The sequence below is a fragment of the Mastigoproctus giganteus genome, chromosome 2 (genome assembly GCF_048544385.1).
Source record: "Mastigoproctus giganteus isolate SK-2022 chromosome 2, ASM4854438v1, whole genome shotgun sequence".
Classification (NCBI taxonomy): Eukaryota; Metazoa; Arthropoda; class Arachnida; order Uropygi; family Thelyphonidae; genus Mastigoproctus; species Mastigoproctus giganteus.
In genome coordinates this window covers 123,379,293-123,399,938 of record NC_143576.1, presented here as the reverse complement: position 1 = coordinate 123,399,938, position 20,646 = coordinate 123,379,293, and the positions used below count along the sequence as shown (strand labels likewise).

Below are 20,646 nucleotides of genomic sequence, written 5' to 3'. Positions count from 1 at the left end.
ATCACTGAACTCTGGGAAACTCTGCTAATAACATCACTCTAAAAAAGAGCAGTGTCCATTAATAACAACAATGCAACTGTCCGTTTTTCCATAGCACTGACTTACCCTTATGGGGTCTTTTTTTGTTTTACAACATAAGTTTGCATAAAGTTAGCAGTCTTATGTGCAACAGTATCAAGAGCTTTCTTGAAATCTAAGTATATGGTATTAAAATTATTTTTGCATCTAGTTCCTTTGTTACTAAATCATAGTATCCAATCAAATTGGTCAAACAAGATTGCCCCTTGTCAAACCAGTTCTTTGACTGAAGTATAACTGCACTCCTATCTAGATTGTTTTGCATTACATCTCTAACCTGTGACTCCATTATATTATCTGGAATAGAAATTAAGCTAACATGTCTGATTATTCATGTCACTCTTTGAACCTCCTTTGTGAATTTCGGATACATTTGTACATCTGCAGTCCACAGGGGACTTGGAAGGATTTACATGAAGAAGAATGACTCTTCAAAAGCCATAAGAATCTTGAGTTCAAAGGACCTGCAGTATATAAAATAGACTCCTTTTATTGTGAATAATTGTAATTTCTTGAAATCTAGTCCTAAGGTAATATTAAGACATCAGGTATGGTTTTTGAGGAATCACAAACTTGAAATTCACCTTTACATTTTTTAAAAAATCCAAATATCCAACTCTTTTAATTGATAAAAAAACAGTTTTTTGTGGTAGCTCTAAACATCAGGTCATTAAGAAAAAATTGGTTTAACTTTTTGCAATATATAAATGCAATGAAAAAATATATTTCTTGTATAGTTTTAACAGAGGTTAACATAAAAAGTGATGAAATTGCCAACTATAACATACTAGGATATGACAGGTCTATAAGTTGAGAAAGTTGAGAAGGGGTGGTGGGATAATAATATACTATAGAACATGCCATAAGGCAATACAGGTTTACCACGAGACTCAGTCTTGCGAGAACTGCTGTCTCAAATTATTAGGAGAAGATCCACAGAACACATTCATGATTTGTGCTTTTTATAGGCTACCATCAGATTCTATAAACACTTTCCTAATAGAATTAGATAACACAATTCTGCAATGGGAAGACATACAAGCTAATAAGACCATACTAGTGGGAGACTTCAATATCAATTTACTAAACGATGAAACAGAAAATGTAATACTCAGATACTCTGCAATCTTAAATAATTATGGATTTGAACATACCTTATTTGGAACAGCAAGGCAACAAAGGATGGAGGGAGATAGAACAGTAAGCTCCTGCTTAGATCATCTTATAACAAATATAAAGTTGAAGTATGCAGATTCCTACATACTACTAAATCAACTTTCAGATCATAGAACATGCATACTAATAATAGATATGTACTCAAAACAACACCCATGTGAACATAAAAAATTAACAAATGTTGCGAAGAACAAATATTTATCAACAGGCAAGCTGAAACACAACACAGAAAACATGTTAAGACAAGAGCAAGCATCTTACACAACTAATGTAAATGTCTTTTCAAATAATAATACAGATGATAAACAATTAGAGGATTAATACGGAGAGAAAAATAAATCTCTCAGCTTGCAACACAAATTGTAGGAGTAGCAGGATTAAACATAAGAAACCTTGGATGACAAGAGAAATAGAAGAATTAATGGTACAAAGAGATAAATACTTCAGGCAGTATAGAAATTGTCCATCAAAGATAGAACATTATCACAATTATAAAACAATTAGAAATAAATTGACAGGTTTGATTAGAAAGCAAAAAAAAACACTTACTACAATCAACTTTTTATGGATAAACAGATAACTCAAAAGGATAAATGGAGCATTATAAATAACCTGCTAAGTACAAGGAAGAAAACGTCAACGGGAAATCAAATCAAAACACTATTAGAACAGGTATCTGGTACAAAAAAACAATATGAGGCTGCAAACAGATTTGCCAAAGCTGTATTAGAGCTCAGCAGACACAATATACACTATTGCCAAGACTCCCTTGCTCAAAAAGATAATCTTCCTCAGGTAGTGAACTGTGTAATCTTTGCTCCACAGTACACGGAGATTCTCAAGATCATAGAACAGTTAAAGAACAAGAAATCTTACGGACTTGACTGTATTACAGTAATTGAAGTAAAGAGAAATAAAGAACAGTTCACTGTTCTCTTGGTGGAGCATATAGCACGGATGATGGCGTCAGGAGACTATCTTACAAACTCACTTTCTTTTAAAATAATCCCTATATATAAAAAGGGACCACCTGATGACTTTTGTAATTATAGACCAATAACAATACAGTCAGTTATAAATAAGATAATAGAAAATTATATATTTACCCATATAAGTAAATATCTACATCAATATGGACTGTTATATAACTCTGTTCTCATATCAGAAGGGTAAGAGAACACAGACATTATCAGAGAGTTTAGTAGACTCTTAACTTACATTTGAACAACAATAACTTCATAATGATCTTATAGATTTGACCAAAGCATATGACTTAATTGATGTCTCAGTCTTGAAACAGAAATTACTGAAATATGGTATAAGGGAAACAGTCAATCAACTCTTAACATCTTATTTAACCAACAGAAAAATCACAGTTGAAGTAGAGAATACAAAGGGAAAATCATACAATATAAAGAGAGGAGTACCACAGGGCACTCATGCAGGGCCAATCATGTTCAACATCTATATAAATGACATATTTGAAGTAATTAAGAACTCCTTTTTAAAAAATTTATGCAGAGATTTAATCTTATATACAATTGGAAAGAACCTTACAAAAATGGCATTAGATTTACAGCAGGATGTAGTACATTTACAAAATTGCTTGCATGACAATAAATTAGCACAGTTTTGAAAAAAACAAATTCTTGGTAATTAGATCCCCTCACCAAACCCTGGACATTCATCCCTCTATTAAATTACATAAACATGAATGCCTACATGAACAGAACTTCCAGAATTGTGCCGACCGGGCTAGCCGAGTGGGTAAAGTACCTGCCCGGCAACCCAAAGGTCGCGGGTTCGATTCCCGCCTCGGGCTTGGATCAAAGTACTGCAAAAACCTTGGGAGGTGCAATATGGCCACAGAAGCCGATGCGCCAACAACTACCAAATCAAAAAAAAAAAAAAAAAAAAAAATCCAGAATTGCAATTGTCTAACAGTTGAAGTTTCAAATCACTGTTACCTTGGGTTATGGATAGACTATAATCTAAGTTGGGCAATGCAAATAACAAATTTGTACAAAAAAAAAGAGATTTTATGTGTACTTCTTTTATTATATTAAAAATAAATTAAATCAGAGAACAAAAGTCACCTTATATTATGCAATAGTGAACTCCCAACTCAATTATTTAGTAAATGTATGGGCAAGAGCAAATATAACTGAAATAAGGGTTATAAACAATTTACTAAACAGGATTCTGAAACTGTTAATGGGGACAAACTCTTGGAATGATCTGAATAAGAGAAGGCAATTTTTGTTAAAATACAAAATACTATATCCAATTCAAAAACTGAAGTTAAATTTATTCTTGAAAAATCTTAACACTATTTATGAAGAGTTGAATCTTCAAAGGAATGTTTCACACAACTTAAGGAATCCAAAAGCAGTTGTTTTGCCTCACCCTAGGGTACTAAATAGATTTAGAGATAGGCATACAATGAACATATTAAATAACTTGTTGGCAAGCGTTGATTTCAGGCTCAGCAGAGGTTATTCAATCTCCAAATTAAAATTCCTAGTAAGAAAATTTTTGATACTCAGTGATACAGTAGAATAGATTTTGAATGCGGATCAGTCACTACCTCTAATTACAGAGTGGAATGTACTATGTGTAATGACTTCATTGTCGTTTCTGTTAGCTAACAATTTTGTATGCAAAAACTGATTTAACTGATGAATTAATTGCAACTTGTCAAGAAATTTACTTTTCTTAACGAGTTCTTGTATTGTAAACAAATTCAAATGATAAATAAATTTGTATTGTATTATTATTATTAGCCATATGGTGCAAGGAAGCCTGAGGCTTATACTGCACCAGCCAAAAAAAAAAAAAAATTTCTGATTTACCCAGAGAGAGAAGTAGAAGGGAATTGCCAAGAAAGAGAAGAATGATGATATCCAGCTCAGGACCCTGGGTGTGCCAAGCCCATGCTCACCAGATGTGAGACCCTCCTCTCAATATAAGGATGTTCTCATAATTATAGCTTAGGGTTTGATTATACCCAGGTCTGACAATTATATTAAGGAATTCAATTCAATTATATTATATTGAGGCTTTTACTGCCTTCCTTAATATAATTGAATAGATCCCATCCACTCCAGGTGCCTTCCTATATTTAATCTAACCAATTTCTCTTATATTTTCCTCTCAGTTATCACTAAATTATTTAACTACCTGGTAGAGTGATAAACTGCTGGCATGCACTCCCTTAAAGCATTCCTCATGTGTGAATGTAGATGCAAAATATTATTCCGCTTGTTAGCAACCTTAGCAGAACCATCAACAGATGAACTATCGATATCAAGTGGACCTATGTGATTCATCTGCTTCCTTCTAGCATTTATATAAGAAAAGAAGTGTTTGCATTCTTTGCCAAGATTTCTCATAATCTGCCTTAGCTTGCCTAGCCTTTGTGACTTGATTGCATGCTAGTTTATATCTAACATAGGCCTCTTTATCACCTGATAATTTATATACATCCCATCCATTTTCCTTCTCTGCATTGAGTCTCATTAGTTCTTCTGACATCTATTTAGGTTTAAACCTTGAATGGTATTTCTTAGTTGGTATGGAAAGTCTAGTAGCTTCTATGATTATTTTCTTGAATACTTCCCATTTAGAATTTACTGATGGTAATATCATCAGTTGGTCGCACTGTATAGAATTTAAAAACTGTCTGAGACCATCATAGTTGCCTTTACGAAAGCAAAAACCTTTCCCTTTACCCTTGATGGTAGTTACTTACTTTAAGTAAATTGCATATCAATACACTGTGATCACAGCCACCTAGTGGTTCTTTTATCTGCAGGTTTTAATTTGTGAATAATGGTAATAATCAGATCAAGGGTATTACTCTCTGTTACTGCCTTTATGTGATGCTCTGTACAGCTATTCATTGTTTTCCTCAGTCATTATGCCTATAACACACTCTTGCTCTCATTTTTGTTTTCTCAGTGCTTATGTCACATCAAACTGACTCACTTTGCACTGGCCACCCATGTCAACTGGATGCAGTGCTTTAGAGTTTGTGCTTCTTAACTAAGAACATAATCCCCATCTCCTATCCTGTCAGTCTTTTCTATTACTCCTCATCAATATTAACCCATATTCAAATTCTGCATCTCTTATATCTGAGTGACACCATCTCTCTAATATCTCCACTATGTGTACATTTGATGACTTGACCAGCATTTCAAATTCAGCAAATTTATTACTATGCTTCCAGTGTTGATGTGCATGCAAGTATATATGCATCTGTTGTTACTCTTAGTTACCCTAACAGCCCATTTATTTATCTGCTCCATGATGACTCACAGCAGGCCTTGAAAACCCCAGCACCTTGCTCTCCAGGTTGCTGCTCGTTCCAATAAAACAGTGCAAGAATCACACTCGCTTGTGGCTATTATTAATGTGTTAGTCTGTTTATCCTCCCAAGGTAGCTATTTCTGACCCACCTAACACTGCCTCGATGGCATCAGCAAATATTCTTGCTCCCTTTCTGTTTAAGTGAATCCCATCCTTGTAGAAGCAGTCTCTTGTCAACAAACATAGACCAAGCTGAGAAAAGTTCTACATCATGAGCCTTGAATAATCACTCTGTGCTGAATTGATTGACAGGGTTCTCATCACATACTTCCCTATTTTCATGTGTGGGCAGAATTGTGTAGACACTTTCAAATTTAAGCTTAATTCTCAGCTTTTCCTCAACATTGCCCTGTACTTGTTAAGTAATTCAGCAGATCTCTTACTCTTAATGATCATTAGAGCCAATGTACAATATCACCCATTTTTCCCTTAAAAGGTGATATCTGCTCTACAATGTCTTCAACTTTTATTTGCTGTACATCTTTAACTTTTGCCCCTGGCAGACATACCATGGTTCTATTCCACCTATCCTTTTTGCACAATATATTTCCTGTTTCCCTGATAACACTATGGGACCAGTACATTCTGTCCTAGGGGTTACCACTGTGTTTCCTGATGCTCAAGTGTCGGCTCTTGCGTTGATTTGGCTTGGCAACTGAGAGATTAATGGGCCCTCCATTTTAATACCTTTTGAGGACATCCACCCTACTTTTCAACTCTAATAAAAATCCATCACGATGCTGAGGTGGCGTCTCATTTCTCCATTGAGTTTCCTCGTTTTTTTCTGAATTGGTGCCTCAAACATCCCCCTCCCCTGGCTATATCATGTCCTGTTTGGGAAAGATCTGAAAACATTGCACAAACAGCACATTTCTTCAGGCTATGATTTGTGGGAGAATTTCCCCTTCAAGATCAACAGGAGTGCTGTGGCTTGCTGGGAGATATTTTAAGCTTGTTTGATAGTTGTTGGAGAAGCTCATTCGATTTCCTTTCTTATTGGTGGCATGACTGGGCATCCACCAGAACATCATTGGGAAAGGCCACTATTTGTATTAGATTCTTTTATTAGAAATTCATCAAGAACCACTGACCAGTAAAAGAGGCCCAGCACCAAACCTTGGGGGGGGGCATCCCCTTTGTATTGGTGTTGAGCGGTACTGAATTTTGTTGTTATTGTGACTCCTCTGTCTCCTGGAAGTAGCTTAAGAGTTTGAACATGTTAGGAATCTGGAGATGTGTGAACCTTCTGAACCATCAGAGTATATTGAAAGCACTCTTGAAGAGTATTGTGATGGAACACAATAGACTTAGAGGTGTCTTGGGCAGATTGGACAGAAGCAATGATATTTTGTATTGGCATCCTCTGTGCAGGAGTTTGCTTTTAACCCATATTGAAAGGGTGAAGAAAGCTGTGCTTCTTGGTAATAGTTTTCTAATCTGAGTAGCATTAGCGGTATCTTTACCATTACAAGTAGTAGAGAAATAGGCCTGTAGAATTTTCCTTCCTTAAAGATTTGTCTGGGCTTTTCAGAAGTAATGTTAAGACTGCCTGCTTTCACTGGTGGGGAAAGCAGCCCTGTGCCAGGCAGGAGTTAAAAAGGTTCAATAGTGGTGGCTTACATTCCACTGTCTTCTTGACAATTGCCAGTTCTAAGAAATCTTAACCTGGGAATTTTTTGTCCTTTAGTCTTTTAACTGCAGTTTGCAGTTTCTCAGATGTGAAATTTAGTTCTTATCTACACTTTAAATAGGTTGCTTATTCTTATCTGTATTGGGGTTTCATTGACAGAGTCCTCTGGGAAGATTATTAATAGTAACTGCTTCATTGTATCTTCCCATATGAAGATTGGATTGCCATCTTCATCTGTTATTGTATTGGTAATTTCTCCAGTTGATATCTTTCTGCAAACACATTTTATAAATGATACCTATGGGTCAGCATTGAAGTGCTATGGAAAATTCATAAAGGATGCCTGTTTGGGCATTCTTTTCTTTTTTTTTTTCTTTTTTTAATGAAAACCACAAACATTAGAACCTGTAGTACTTAGTACTGTGCATGGGTTGAAGGTTGAGAAAATGTAAGAAGATGATAGTTGACTTCAGACTTGAATTTCTGTAGATTGTAATTTTCAAGAAATATGTGTGAAGGAAGGTTGTTCCAGAAAAATGGAAGTTGAATGAATAAATGAGGAAGAAGAAAAATTGGTACTGTGAGTTTGAAGTTGGACATTGAAAGGATGTTGACTGGTTGCAACACATGTTCAGACTGGTTTGGAATATAGGCAGTAATTATAGAAGCCAATTCAGAAGAACAGTACCCATGGATGTATCTGTAGAAAAGGCATGCAGCAGAAACAGTAAGTCTATGACACAAGAGTGCAGAGACTGTTAGAGAGCAAAAGAGAAAACGAGTTTAAGTTCAGAGGAGGCAATATTTGTAATGTGTTATGCCAAGAGAGATTAGAAGTCAAGGTAATCCTCATTAGAGATAAGATCTTGATTAGAAATCAATGTCATTGAAGGTAAGCATTAGATCCGAAGAATCCTTTTTGCAAGATATAAGACAGGACTGAGTTTTAGAAGGATTGAAATCAACTAAGTTATCTTTGCCCCACTGGAGAATTACCGGGAGATCATCATTTGAGGAACTGGTAGTGAATATTCGATAAATTGAAGCTCTTTGAGTAGGGGAAGTGGCCAGAGAGAGAACTGTATACCCAATTATAAAAAAAAAAAAAAAAGTTGGCAAACCAACTTTTTTTGCCAAAATAATTTTTTTTTTTTTTTTTTGGTTTGCCAAACACTATGAAAAGCTTTTGAATTTCAGTGTCGATCATCAGTGGATCGACACTGAAATCCATACTTGTGATCATTGATCAGATGAGGTTTCTAGACAGTTTTGAGTTGGCAGTTAATTGATTTCTCCATTACTTTAGAAAGAGTAGAAGTATGTGCAATGGGACAATAGTTGGATGGGAGGGATTTGTCACACTTTTTAGAAACTGGTTGGATATGAGCAAATGTCCAGGAAAACACCTTTGGAGTAAGAATGTGAAGAAAGTGACACAGAACAGGAGTAAGTTCAGGAGCACAGGTTTTGAGAATAAGTGGAGAAGTACCATCAGTACCTGGAGCTTTCTAAGCATCAAGATTGTTTAAAATCCTTCTGACATCCTTTTGAAGGAAGACCACAGAAGCCATCAAATTTAGTGTACTGGGAATGGGAATGTTTGCTTCAGTTCAAAAGAGAATAGTCTGTTGAGGATGATCCAAGGTCTTGGTTGGCTGTCTGAAGCAGTCAATTCTGAAACAGTTTCCATTGTCAAAGAAAACATTTTAAAAAACAGATTTCAAATGTGTTAACTTGAAAAAGTACTTAACATTACTGATGGAAGCATTTTAACAGCAATACAGGACAGTTAGGTTGTCCAAACATTGTGAACATTTCCATTCATGGTATAAATCAGAGGGTGGAGTCATCATAAGTGGATTTAAAATGAATTCTTGCTAATCCAATTATATTTTTATCCTGTTATCCTGTTTGTTTATTTATTGATGATGAAATTTGGCTAAATTTTTATGATCCTGAATTGAAATTAGAAAGCATTCAGTGGAAGCACAAGAGATTACCCATCCTGAAAATGTGTTGGACCCAACCATCAACTGGAAAAGTGTTGACCTCAGTTTTTAGGGACATGAAAGGATTGTTGTTAATTATAATTACCTTGCACCTAAAACCTCAATAAGGGGAATGTCTGCAATAAGGCCTCTAAGTTTGGGTTTATTCATACCAAAAATTTAAACAGATACACCAACCGTTTAAAACTGATTTAATAATAAAATAAAATAATACAAAAGACTGTAAAATAATATTTACAAAGATTGATTATTTACAAAAAAACTAGTTTGAGACAAAAATATTAAAATAAGTAAATACGTTAAAATGCATTAAAATATAAATTTAAAAGCGATAAAAACACTATTGAAGCTTTCGGAGGTGTCTGCCTCCTTCCTCAGCAATAATGAAACTTAAGCGACACATCCTTAAATACCAGGTTCACGGCAAGCGTGGATGACCTGGCACATACTTGGTATTCCTTTCATGTGTACCGGAAGTGGCCTGGGGGCGTGGAAAACTAAAACGTTTATCTCTGGCAAAAACCACCGCCTCGAAAAGGGGGTGAAGTCGTACTCCTCTATCTCTATTCATGCTATTGTTGCCAGAGGATCCAATCCACAGACTTTCCAGCCACTTGCGGTCCCAGAATCTGTGTGCCCAGTCAAGGATGACAGTGTTGTTGGGGGCGATCTGGTGTTGTTTTTCCCCAATGGTGCTCGGCAATGGCGGATTTATTGAGCTCTGCAGTCTTATATCTTGCAAAAATGGTTGGCATATCTGTTTAAATTTGTGGTATGAATAATCCCAACCTTGTTGCAGATATAGTTAATGTTTATGGCCATACAATTTTGCAGCACATCCGACGGTTCCAAAGACATAGCATAGGTGAGTTTAAACAGCAACAGCACTTAAGATTTGCCTACCGTTGCAGGGATCATAATCTTATTCCACATGGATTTAGGATCAAGGCACCATTTAAAGATGCCCGTCTGTCCAGGATTATCACATGGTACCAAAAGAAGGTTTTGAATACATGGATTCAGAAACTTCATGATGATTTGAGACATAGTAGGAGATTGATTGAAGTAGCATTAGGTGATATTTGTAGTAGATTGTCCCCCCTGCACCTGATGGGTGTTAAGAGGTTAGTACTTGAGAGGGTGAATAGGATTGCCTATTCATATAAACAGAGGCATATTAGGAAGTTCAACACATTATTAAAGGAGCAATCCACTATATTTAGGGGTAGTAATCGTTCCTGGTGCCTCCGTAGCCAGGTAGGCAGGAGCAGCAGTGCGTAGCACACGCTTCTTGATTAGACCGGGGTTCGAGCCCGTGACCACCAAGTATGGAGGATGCGGAAAGGTCAGGGAATGGCCACCGCATATCCCGGAGCAATATGGCCTTAGTTGCTTATGCTCCTAAAAACCAAATAACAGTAACAGTAATCGTTCCAACTTCATTTAGAACTTAAGTGGCAAACCTTTAACCCAAGAACAAGAGGGACTTTTGTCTCTTGGATCTAAGTTTGCATTGCTGCCCCCCAAACCTCCAATTACCGAAACATCCATGGGCACTGAGAGGGCAATCAGCAAATTACCTGAACACATTGCCAATCAAATTCGTGTTAAAGCTGTTTCCATAACTGGGCCAGGCAAAAATGGTTGCTCCAAATCTTACCCCGAAACAGAAGAAAGCGCTAGAAGAACTTAAACGGGATGAAGACATAATCCTACCAGCAGACAAAGGCAGATCAACGGTGGTATTAAGCAAGGAAGATTACCACAAGAAAGTGTTAGACTTATTAGGTGATGGTGATACTTACAAGATTATTCATAGAAACCCCTTGGCAAGCTTAAACAGCGTGTAAATAAGATGCTACTTTCCTGGCTAAAAATGGAAAAGATTTCAAAGGACCACTATTGGTCCATGCATGCAACAGGGTGTCGGCTGCCCAGATTTTATGGGTTACCCAAGATGCATAAGGAGAATGTTCCATTACAGCCCATAGTTTCCTTCATTGGTAGCCCTACATATGCTCTTTCTAAATATCTGGCGCAGCTGATTTCTTTGGTTGTGGGTCGGTCCACGTTGGTCATTAGAAATAGTGTGGAATCTGTGAACCTTGTAAGGAGTCAAGATATAGGGGAGGATGAGATGATGATGTCATTGGATGTGGTATTGCTATTCACGTGTATCCCCATAGCACATGGGGTAGAATGTGTGAAGTTGGCTTTATGGAAGGATGATACCTTAAGTGCTAGATCCCACCTAAACATAGATGATATATGTTTTGCTGTTGAATTATGTCTTTCTAGTACAACCTTGATTTTCCAAGGAGTGATGTATAAACAGGTTCACGGCACAGCCATGGGTTCTCCAATCAGTGCCATTGTCGCAAATCTGGCTATGGAGGAATTAGAGAATAGGGTTTTTGTGAGATTGGAGTTCCCTATGCCTAAGTGGAAACGATATGTCGATGACACGTTCATTATTGTAAAGAAGGGGAGAGAGAGGAAGATGTGGTCTCGTTTCTCAATGGTTTCTCCCCCTTTATAAAATTTACCTTGGAGGTAGAAACAGATGGCACTCTCCCATTTCTAGATATAATTGTATATAGGGAAGGCCCCAGACTTAAAACCAAGGTTTATAGGAAACCGATGTGTAGGAGCCAGTATACACATTATAGGTTGGCACAGACTGCCTAACATAAAAATAGTGTGGCCAGAGCACTTTTGGGTAGGGTGAGGACACATTGCAGCACCTCTGAGGAGGGGGAGAAGGAAATTTGGCAAATTACGACGGATCTTATGAGGTACGGTTACCCCCAAGAGGGTCATTAATAAATACAATAGAGGAAGAGCCAAATCGGGTAGTTCCGCCTGTACCGCTTACCACAGTGTATGTTCCCTACCATCCGGGCCTGTCAGATCGCATTGCGAGGATGCTTCGATTTTCAGACATGCTGTGTGCAGCTCCCGGGCCGGAGGTTGCACACAGTAGTGTCACAGGTCAAAGACCCCATTACTAGGGATTCTAGTAGTGGGGTCGTATATGAGATCACGTGCCCGGATTGTGGGGAATGTTACGTGGGGGAGACAGGACGGCATCTTAAGAACCGTCTGGGGGAACATTCAAGAGCGATACGGACTGCAGAGCTCAATAAATCTGCCATTGCTGAGCACTATTGGGAAAAACAACACCAGATCTCCCCCGACAACGCTGTCATCCTTGACCAGGCACATAGATTCTGGGACCGCAAGTGGCTGGAAAGTCTTTGGATTGGATCCTCTGGCAACAATAGCATTAAGAGAGATAGAGGAGTACAACTTCACCCCCTTTTTTGAGGTGGTGGTTTTTGCCAAAGATAAATGTTTTAGTTTTCCCCGCCCCCAGGCCACTTCTGGTTCTGGTACACGTGAAAGGAATACCGAGTATGCGCCTGGTCATCCACGTGTGCCGTGAACCTGGTATTTAAGGATGTGTCGCTTAAGTTTCATTATTGCTAAGGAAGGAGGCAGCACTTCTGAAAGCTTCAGTAGTGTTTTTATCACTTTTAAATTTATATTTTAATTCATTTTAATGTATTTACTTATTTTATTTTATTTTTATATTTTTGTCTCAAACTAGTTATTTTTTGTAAATAATCAATTTTTGTAAATATTATTTTGCAGTCTTTTGTATTATTTTATTTTATTATTAAATCAGTTTTAAACAGTTGGCGTATCTGTTTAAATTTGTGGTAAGAGGAATGTGCTAGCCTTGTGCCAAATTTAAAGGCTGAAATTCAGGGGAAAATACAAAAGTAGGGTCGTCGGGTTTTGCTTCCCCATGACAATATACCTGTGCACAAAGCCCAGATTGTACAGGCTAAAATTCGTGAATTTGAAAAATTATCCCCCTCCCCTCACTTGCATCTGGCCCTAAGTGACTGTTTGTTTAGAAAGTCTCATTTTCATGGAATTCCTTTTAAAGATGATGAAAAGCTAAACACAGCTGTGGAAGCCTAGTTTGATACCCAACTTGAATTTTTTTTATTATTTGCAGATTAAATACAATAAGTGTATTGAACTTCAGGAAGAATACATTGAAAAATAAAAAATATAGAATTTTATACCTCTGTCTTTTATGCTCTGCTCAAACTTTTTGACCACCTTTCATGCAGAATCAAAGGTCCAGTATGGAATGGTACCATAAAGTATTCCTACCACATGAAAATTATAACACGTTGCAACAATCAAGGTCACGACAAGTGTCTTTCAGGATTCAGAAAGGTTGATTCTTGCCTATTTTCTGCCACCTCATACAATGTTAAATGCATAGTATTATAGCATCTTGGTTCTCAAAGTATATACAACAGTTCAATATTGAAAAAGAAAAGAAAGAAGCAAGACTGGTGAACTGTCAAAGGGAATCATTCTATTGAATAATACCCATCCACATATACAGCAGCTTTGATTATGTATATGTGGATAAGATAAATCATGAGCCATCCTCTAAGTGCAGATTTAGCCCCCCAGAAATTGTCATTGAAAACGTACCTGGGGGGGTAAATATTCAATGCAGGTAATGCATGCAGCATTTTGAATTGGCTATGCATTCAGCTTGCTTCCTTCTGTCATTGACAACAGCCTTGCCATACCAATGCAAAAATGTGTCAGTGTAGAGGAACATCATCTATTAAGTTTAGTTTAGGTGAAAGTACTCATGTCTATTAAAGGAAATCCTTATTTCCTCTTTCAGTGTTGGCTAGCTTGGTTATCTCTAAGTTAAGTAAGGATGCTTCATTCTCAAGATAGAAAGCCTGGAAGCAAAGGGTGGATATTCATTGTTCTTGTATATATGTGTGAAGAGTTCTTTGTAGCACTACTACGAATTCCTGCTAAAACTTCTGATGACGAGATCAGAAAAATGTATGCCCATGCATTTCACTAATTAAAAAAAATAAACTTCACTGCTAAATATGAATAAATTAAGGTAGACAGATTTGATTGGAAAGACAGTATGCTCGAGGAATATAGCACCTCTCAAACTTGATATTTTAAGAATACTTTTAAAATAATACTTCACTTTAGTTTTAAAATTATCTTTGAAATAGAATGATGCAATTTTATTATCAAGGGAAGTTTATTTCAAACCTGTTTCTTCACTGGAGTAGGAATTGAAAATTTTGCACTCTACCCAGTTTTGGGAGGGAATACTTTTTTTTTTTTTTTTTTTGAGATAATATTTTTTTCAAAAAATTCATTGATTTTAAGCAAGACGGAAAGAGGTTTTTTTTTTTTTTTTCCTTAATGCACTTTCAGGTATTGTTGAAAAAAATTCAAAAAAGTTTAAGATTGATGAAGAGGAGATACGACAGCGAAAAGCATTTATTGAAATGATGAGAGAAGAAGTAAAAGTGAGTAATTTAGTGTATTAAAGTTTTGTGATAAATATTGTTACAACTAGATATCACATAATATGCACCAAAAAATACGAAAAATATGCATGCAAATTTGAAATAATATACAAAAACATGCACCAAAATGCTATTATGTGCAATAGCAATTTTACATTTATTACCAATTTATCACAATTGAATAACAATTTCTTTGTATTCAGTCATAGAGAATCAAAGTTTTGGGTGTAAAACAATGCTGCACATAACTATGTTCTTCACCTTGCTAAAACAGGCTTTAGTGAAGAAGGCCAGGTTGCATATTTCTGTAAATAAATCTGTTGAAGCTTTTTTGAAGATCTTTTATACACAAGAAATAACTTGAACTTTGCTAAAATTCTCACAAATTGTTTCTATGTAAACCTTGGGTTAAGCAAGTAACACCCTTGTCGGTAGCACAGCTGGTATAATTACTGTCCTCTCCATACTAGGTGGAAAAGACGAGTTTGAATTCCATTGATTCAAACTCAATGACACAAGGAATGTTTATGGACCTTTTTCACAACATGGCCGAGTTAGTTGGTCTCAGGCGAGGGTAGCATGGTTTTTTTGTCCAGCAAACAAAAAAACTGACTACAGAACACACTCGGTTTACAAATATAACATACGGTGCAATATGTCCTAAATTGTTTATGTACATAAAACTCTACAACAAAGCAAGTAATGTGGATTAGTTTTGGAAAGAAAAATCTATAATACAGACTTCTTTTGCCATGGGTCAGTTATCAGTCTGACCACCAACTGCAAAGAATCAATTCAGAAATCTTACATTTGTGAAGCGATTCATGTTTTCCATACAAGCAACAAACATGGATGAGAAGGTTCTCTATCTAATTTCCAACATATCAAGTGTGCAATACCACAAGCATCTGATGTTTTGTCAGTGTATATCCAGATTCACTTTCTTCACTATTTTGAAATTTTGATGATATTTATACTAATGAGTGTTCAGTGCAGATACACAATATTTTGTTCGTAGTGAACTCAAAAGTAGTTGAAATGGCATCGATTTAATTGTATCTCATATTGTGACTACCTTCACAACAAGTTGCCATGGTATTGCTCTACCTCAAATAAGTAACACTTCACTAATAGAGAAGACTATTGTTACTTATTCTCGGTGGATATCACCACCAAGACGGCACCTTTTCAAGGCTTGTTGGCCTATCATCGTTCTCTATTAGTGAAGTATTACTTATTCGAGGTAGTGCAATACCATACAACTCGTTGTAAAGGTAGTCACAATATGAGATAAAATTAATCTATGCCATTTCAACTACTTTCGAGTTCACTACAAACAAAATATTGTGTATCTATGCTTGAACGTTCATTAGTGAATTTCTAATTCATAGTCCTATGCTTTACACACATTTTCTTATGATGATATTTATAATATCATCATAAACAGATTTAAGATAATTCTTTATCAAGTAGTTTTGTCTGGAATGCTTTGATTTATACAATATTTTTTCATAATTCATTTGAAAACTGAATTGATTAAACTTATTGAAAGGGACATTGTTGTTTTATCAAGGTGAGACCTGGGTATTTTGAAGTCAAGTTTCTCTTCTCTTTGAGGTATATGGCTTGGTTAAAAGCAACTGATCTAGAATTTTTTGATGCTTTTTGTTTTTTGGCCACAATGTGCAATCTTGTTTTCACATTTTGATTGATTAGGAATTTTTTTTTGTAATGGAATGCAGGAGTTTTTTTTTTTGTAAGGATAGTGATTGTAATTGCACTTCTTCCATACCATGTGGAAAAGGCAAGAGTTTAAATCTCGTTAATGATGCAAGTAATTTTATGGGCTTTTTTCACTTCATGACTGAGTCAGTCCCTCTCAAATGGTGGTTGCATGGTCCCCTCCCCAGAATGGGCCTTTCATCCAAGAAGCAGTAAACTGAGAAAAAATATACAGTTGCAGACACAATATACTGATGCCAGAGTTGCTTTGGTGCTTATCTAACATAAACTGCATGGACTGCTCTTTTTGCAGACAACATAAGACAGTATTGCCATTTAAGGTAAAATCTTTTCTTGTTGGCAATCCACACTTGCTTAAGTTTGTTATAGCAAAACTGAACTATTATTTATACATTCAAAGAATATAGGTAACCCTCATATAACATGGTAGTTTTGTTCCTACAAAATCTCGTGTAATGCTAAACCGTGTTATGCCGGACTAAGAACCAGTACAAAAAGGTCGGGGTTACGTTCCAAAAGCTAACAAAAATACGCCTTTTTTTTTTTTTTATAACTATCGGAAACTTACTTTTTATAGTAGTAATATTTTAACTTTATTTTTATAATAGTAATAACTGAACAAACGTCTTACCTTAAAAACTGTGATACTTATATGTGAGAGGAAGAAAATTAAATGTACGCTCATTTAATTTTCTTCCTCTTCATCGCTGCTAAGCACAATCTCTTCTGCAGCAGCTAGATCTCGTGTACCTTCTGCTCTCTTTAAAAGTTATGAACTGCATTCTTCGAAGTCACAATTATTTTTTATGGTCTGAAACAAGCACAAGTTCAATAGCACAGAACCTAACCCAGGGATCTCCGCTTTAAATGATACATGAAAATTGGAAGAATATTTTCCAGTTAGCAAAATAAAAATAAATTTATGCTTACATACATAGCGTAATCAATACTTACTTACTGTAATATGTACATACTAATATTTCTGTTCACTGACTTTTTTTTTTTTTTGGTTGTAAAATTTAAAACAGTAAAAATGATAAACAATTAATAACAAAAAACATGGCATGCACAAGTTGCAACAAACACGATTCGGAGTAATGAGTTTCTGAAATTTATTTAAGTTTTTTTATATGATTGAATATTTCATGGAGGGGGAAACACATTTCACCATAATATTGTGAAAACCCACAGAATTCCAGCTATCGGTACTATAGCAAAAGCAAGAAGATAGTTTACTACCTGTTTATAATTGATTACATTAACAGAAAAGACCAATAAACCAGAAACTGCAAATTATTTTTATTTTTTTATGGTAGTAACTTCCAGAAATGTACTTTAGAAAAATACCGTGAAGGCAATAATGACTAGCAAGTCAACAGCAGGGATTCACAAAAAGGAATGGAAACGTTGAAAATTACATCTAACATAATAGCATGGTTTTCCTAGCACAAAAGCTCAAAAATACTGTGTTATGTGGGATTTCCAGCAATTCTCAAACCGTGTTAGAGCAAAATCTTGTTGTAGAAGTATCATTGTGCAAGAATTGCCGCAATTTATCAATCATGTTAGAGCGAAACAGTGTTGTAGAAGTACCGTGTTATACAGGGGTTGCTTGTATGTGTTTGTCCAGTTTTATTGATGGCAAGAGAATTAAAGCCAAACACCACCGACATTTTTTTCCCCATGCTATTGTTATTGTAATATTTGTAAAGCTTTCAGTGATTTAAATTATATTTCCAAGATTAATTCTGAAAAAGCTGAAGAAATTAATGAAACTTAGTACAGGGCATCAAATTATTTACTTGATTTTGAAGCTCGATTAAAATTTTATTGTATTATTGTAATGTCTTAAAATACTTTGCTGCAGTTATCGAAGCAACTCAATGAGGTTTTTCTCATGTAGTTGGCAGCCTTGATCCTAGCAAGTATTGTGACAATACAGGAGAAAAAAATGTGCACGTTGTGGCTGTGAGATACCAGATCTCCGGTGACTGTAAAGAGACATTTTCAAAGGAAATTCCAGAAAGATCTACCTATGAAACAGTCAATGAGGTTATGGTTGAAACAATTTGAGAAACTGGCAGTGTGCTGCATCAGAAAGCAGCAAGTAGGCCTATGTATCTGCAGATAAAGTTTTGGAAATTTGTTAAGTGTTTATCCAAATTCTTACAAAATCTGGGGGTGCCAGACAGGCCTGCAGTTTTCAAGAGGTTGAAACTTTGATTACAAAGTGCAAATTGTTCAGGAAATAAGCCTTATGACAAATCACAATGAGAGGAATTCACTGTTTTCATTCCAGCTTATAGATGAAAATGAGTACTTTCGTAAAGGACAATGTGTGTGCAAAAAAAGTTAATGTCACAGAGTTAGACTGGATTGAACAGGCAGTGACCTCCATTTCTCAAGAGATGCTTCATAAAACTTGGAAATTGGCTGCTGTCTTGGCATTATATGTGCTACCAAGGGTGCCATGGGGAGGTTTACTAAAGTGTGGTTGTGTGATAACAAATTCTTCGAATTGTTTTATTAAGTCCAGCAAACTGTTTTACAATATACTTGTTACAGTAAAATTTTAATCTGGCTTCATAATGAGGAGAGTTATCTGAGTGGTCAGGAGTGGGAGTGCAGTAACACATGCTCTTTGAGTAGACCGGGATTCAAGCCCCTGACTGCTAAATACTATCAATCTGCCAACCTGAACTGGATCAGCGTGGCAGAGTTAGGGTCCTTTTCCCTCAACATGAGTTGTTGAGGAGGCTTCCATCCTGCAGTGGATTGATAATGGCTGCTGCTTACCTTTTATGCATTGACAATTAAAACAGACACAATATGCATATACAAATACATATAATCCAGTGTCTGGTTATGACTAAAGCCTAGGTATTTAGGTAAAATACCATGTATGCTTTATTTTTGTCTTAAAATGCCTATGGTTTGCCTAATTTTTAATCTTGTATAGTTGCACTAGCATATGGATTTTTCAGTGAAACTTCAAAGCATATAATAGAAATACAACCAACAATACTTTTGTTAAGATTTCATGTGTTTTAGATGATTAATAAATTGTTAGAGCATAGTTTTGTTCTTTTTCTGAATTTTTTGAATACCATAGATAACAAACATGAAATATAGAAAAAATCTGGCTTTGTTCCTTTTATTTATTGTCACCCAGCCAAAAAAAAAAGTAGGAAATTACATAAACTTTGCATTCTGTCCTATTTAGTACTGTTTTTATTATTTTTTATTATTATTATTTTTTTGACTTTTTACATTATGGCCTTAGCTGCCAATGCACCATAAAAAAACAAAATCAACCAAACAACCAGCATTCCTGTCATTTTATCTTATTTGCTACTATTCTAACCATTTGATAAGGATAGTAGCAAACATTACTCATACCATATGAGTGATGTTTATGAGCAGTGTCAGGCTGAATGGCCACTTGTTACTTAATTCTAGTACCCTTTACTTTGGCAGTTATCTGTTTTTACAAAAGTTACATTACTAAAAATGGGTTCTTCAAGTCAGAGACAAAATAATTTACTTGGATGAGGGGGGGGTCTACATTTCGATTATTACATAAATGATAATTATTATTATTATTATAGCTTATTAAATTTAAGTTAAGGATTTAAAAATTATAATTTAAGTTAATTTTGAACTTGGGATTTACTTTTCCTTTTTAAGAGGTTTGGGATCTTCTTTTTGATGAGAATTTTTTCAGAATATCTTTATGGAATAGGTTGTAATAAACATCATGGATGTTAACTCCTTGCTTCTTGTCAACTGTGGAGCTTCTGAAACATTTTATGAAGTAGGCTTCTTTAAAGGTTCTTTGTTGAATCTGTTGTTAGAACTGTGGTTTTGGAGAAATCCCACCTGCCTCTGCAGGAAAGGGTGTTTGCAGCTTTTTGATTCTGTCACATTTTATTTTATTGGTTACCGTAGATAACAAACCATAGATTATGTTCTCTTATCATCCTTTTGTCGTGTCTTCTATATGTTTTTCTGATGTAGGTTGAGTTGCATGGACATTGGATAAAGTACACAGGGCTTCTAGGATTACATGGTCGATGTTGGTTCCTGGATAGTTTTTGTTTCAGAGATTAGGTTCCTGCATAGAATGTGGGGATGTTGTGGGTTTTTACTGCTTTTGCTATGATGATGCTGCTAATTCATGGGATGTATGGAATAATGAGATTTGTCTTCTTTCTTCTGTGGAGGGGTGGGATTATTGTTTAGAGTTTTGTTGATGATG

At 35.8% G+C, this 20,646-nt stretch overlaps 1 protein-coding gene across 1 annotated transcript in view; it reads left to right on the top strand.

Annotated features, from left to right (window-relative positions):
• Positions 1 to 20,646, top strand: part of LOC150089539 (syntaxin-6-like) — a 140,800-nt gene that overhangs the window by 63,659 nt on the left and 56,495 nt on the right. Inside the window, exon 3 of the mRNA XM_090368656.1 lies at positions 14,551 to 14,645. Coding sequence (XP_090224782.1) covers positions 14,551 to 14,645 — 95 coding nt within the window. The remainder of the gene's footprint in view (positions 1 to 14,550; positions 14,646 to 20,646) is intronic.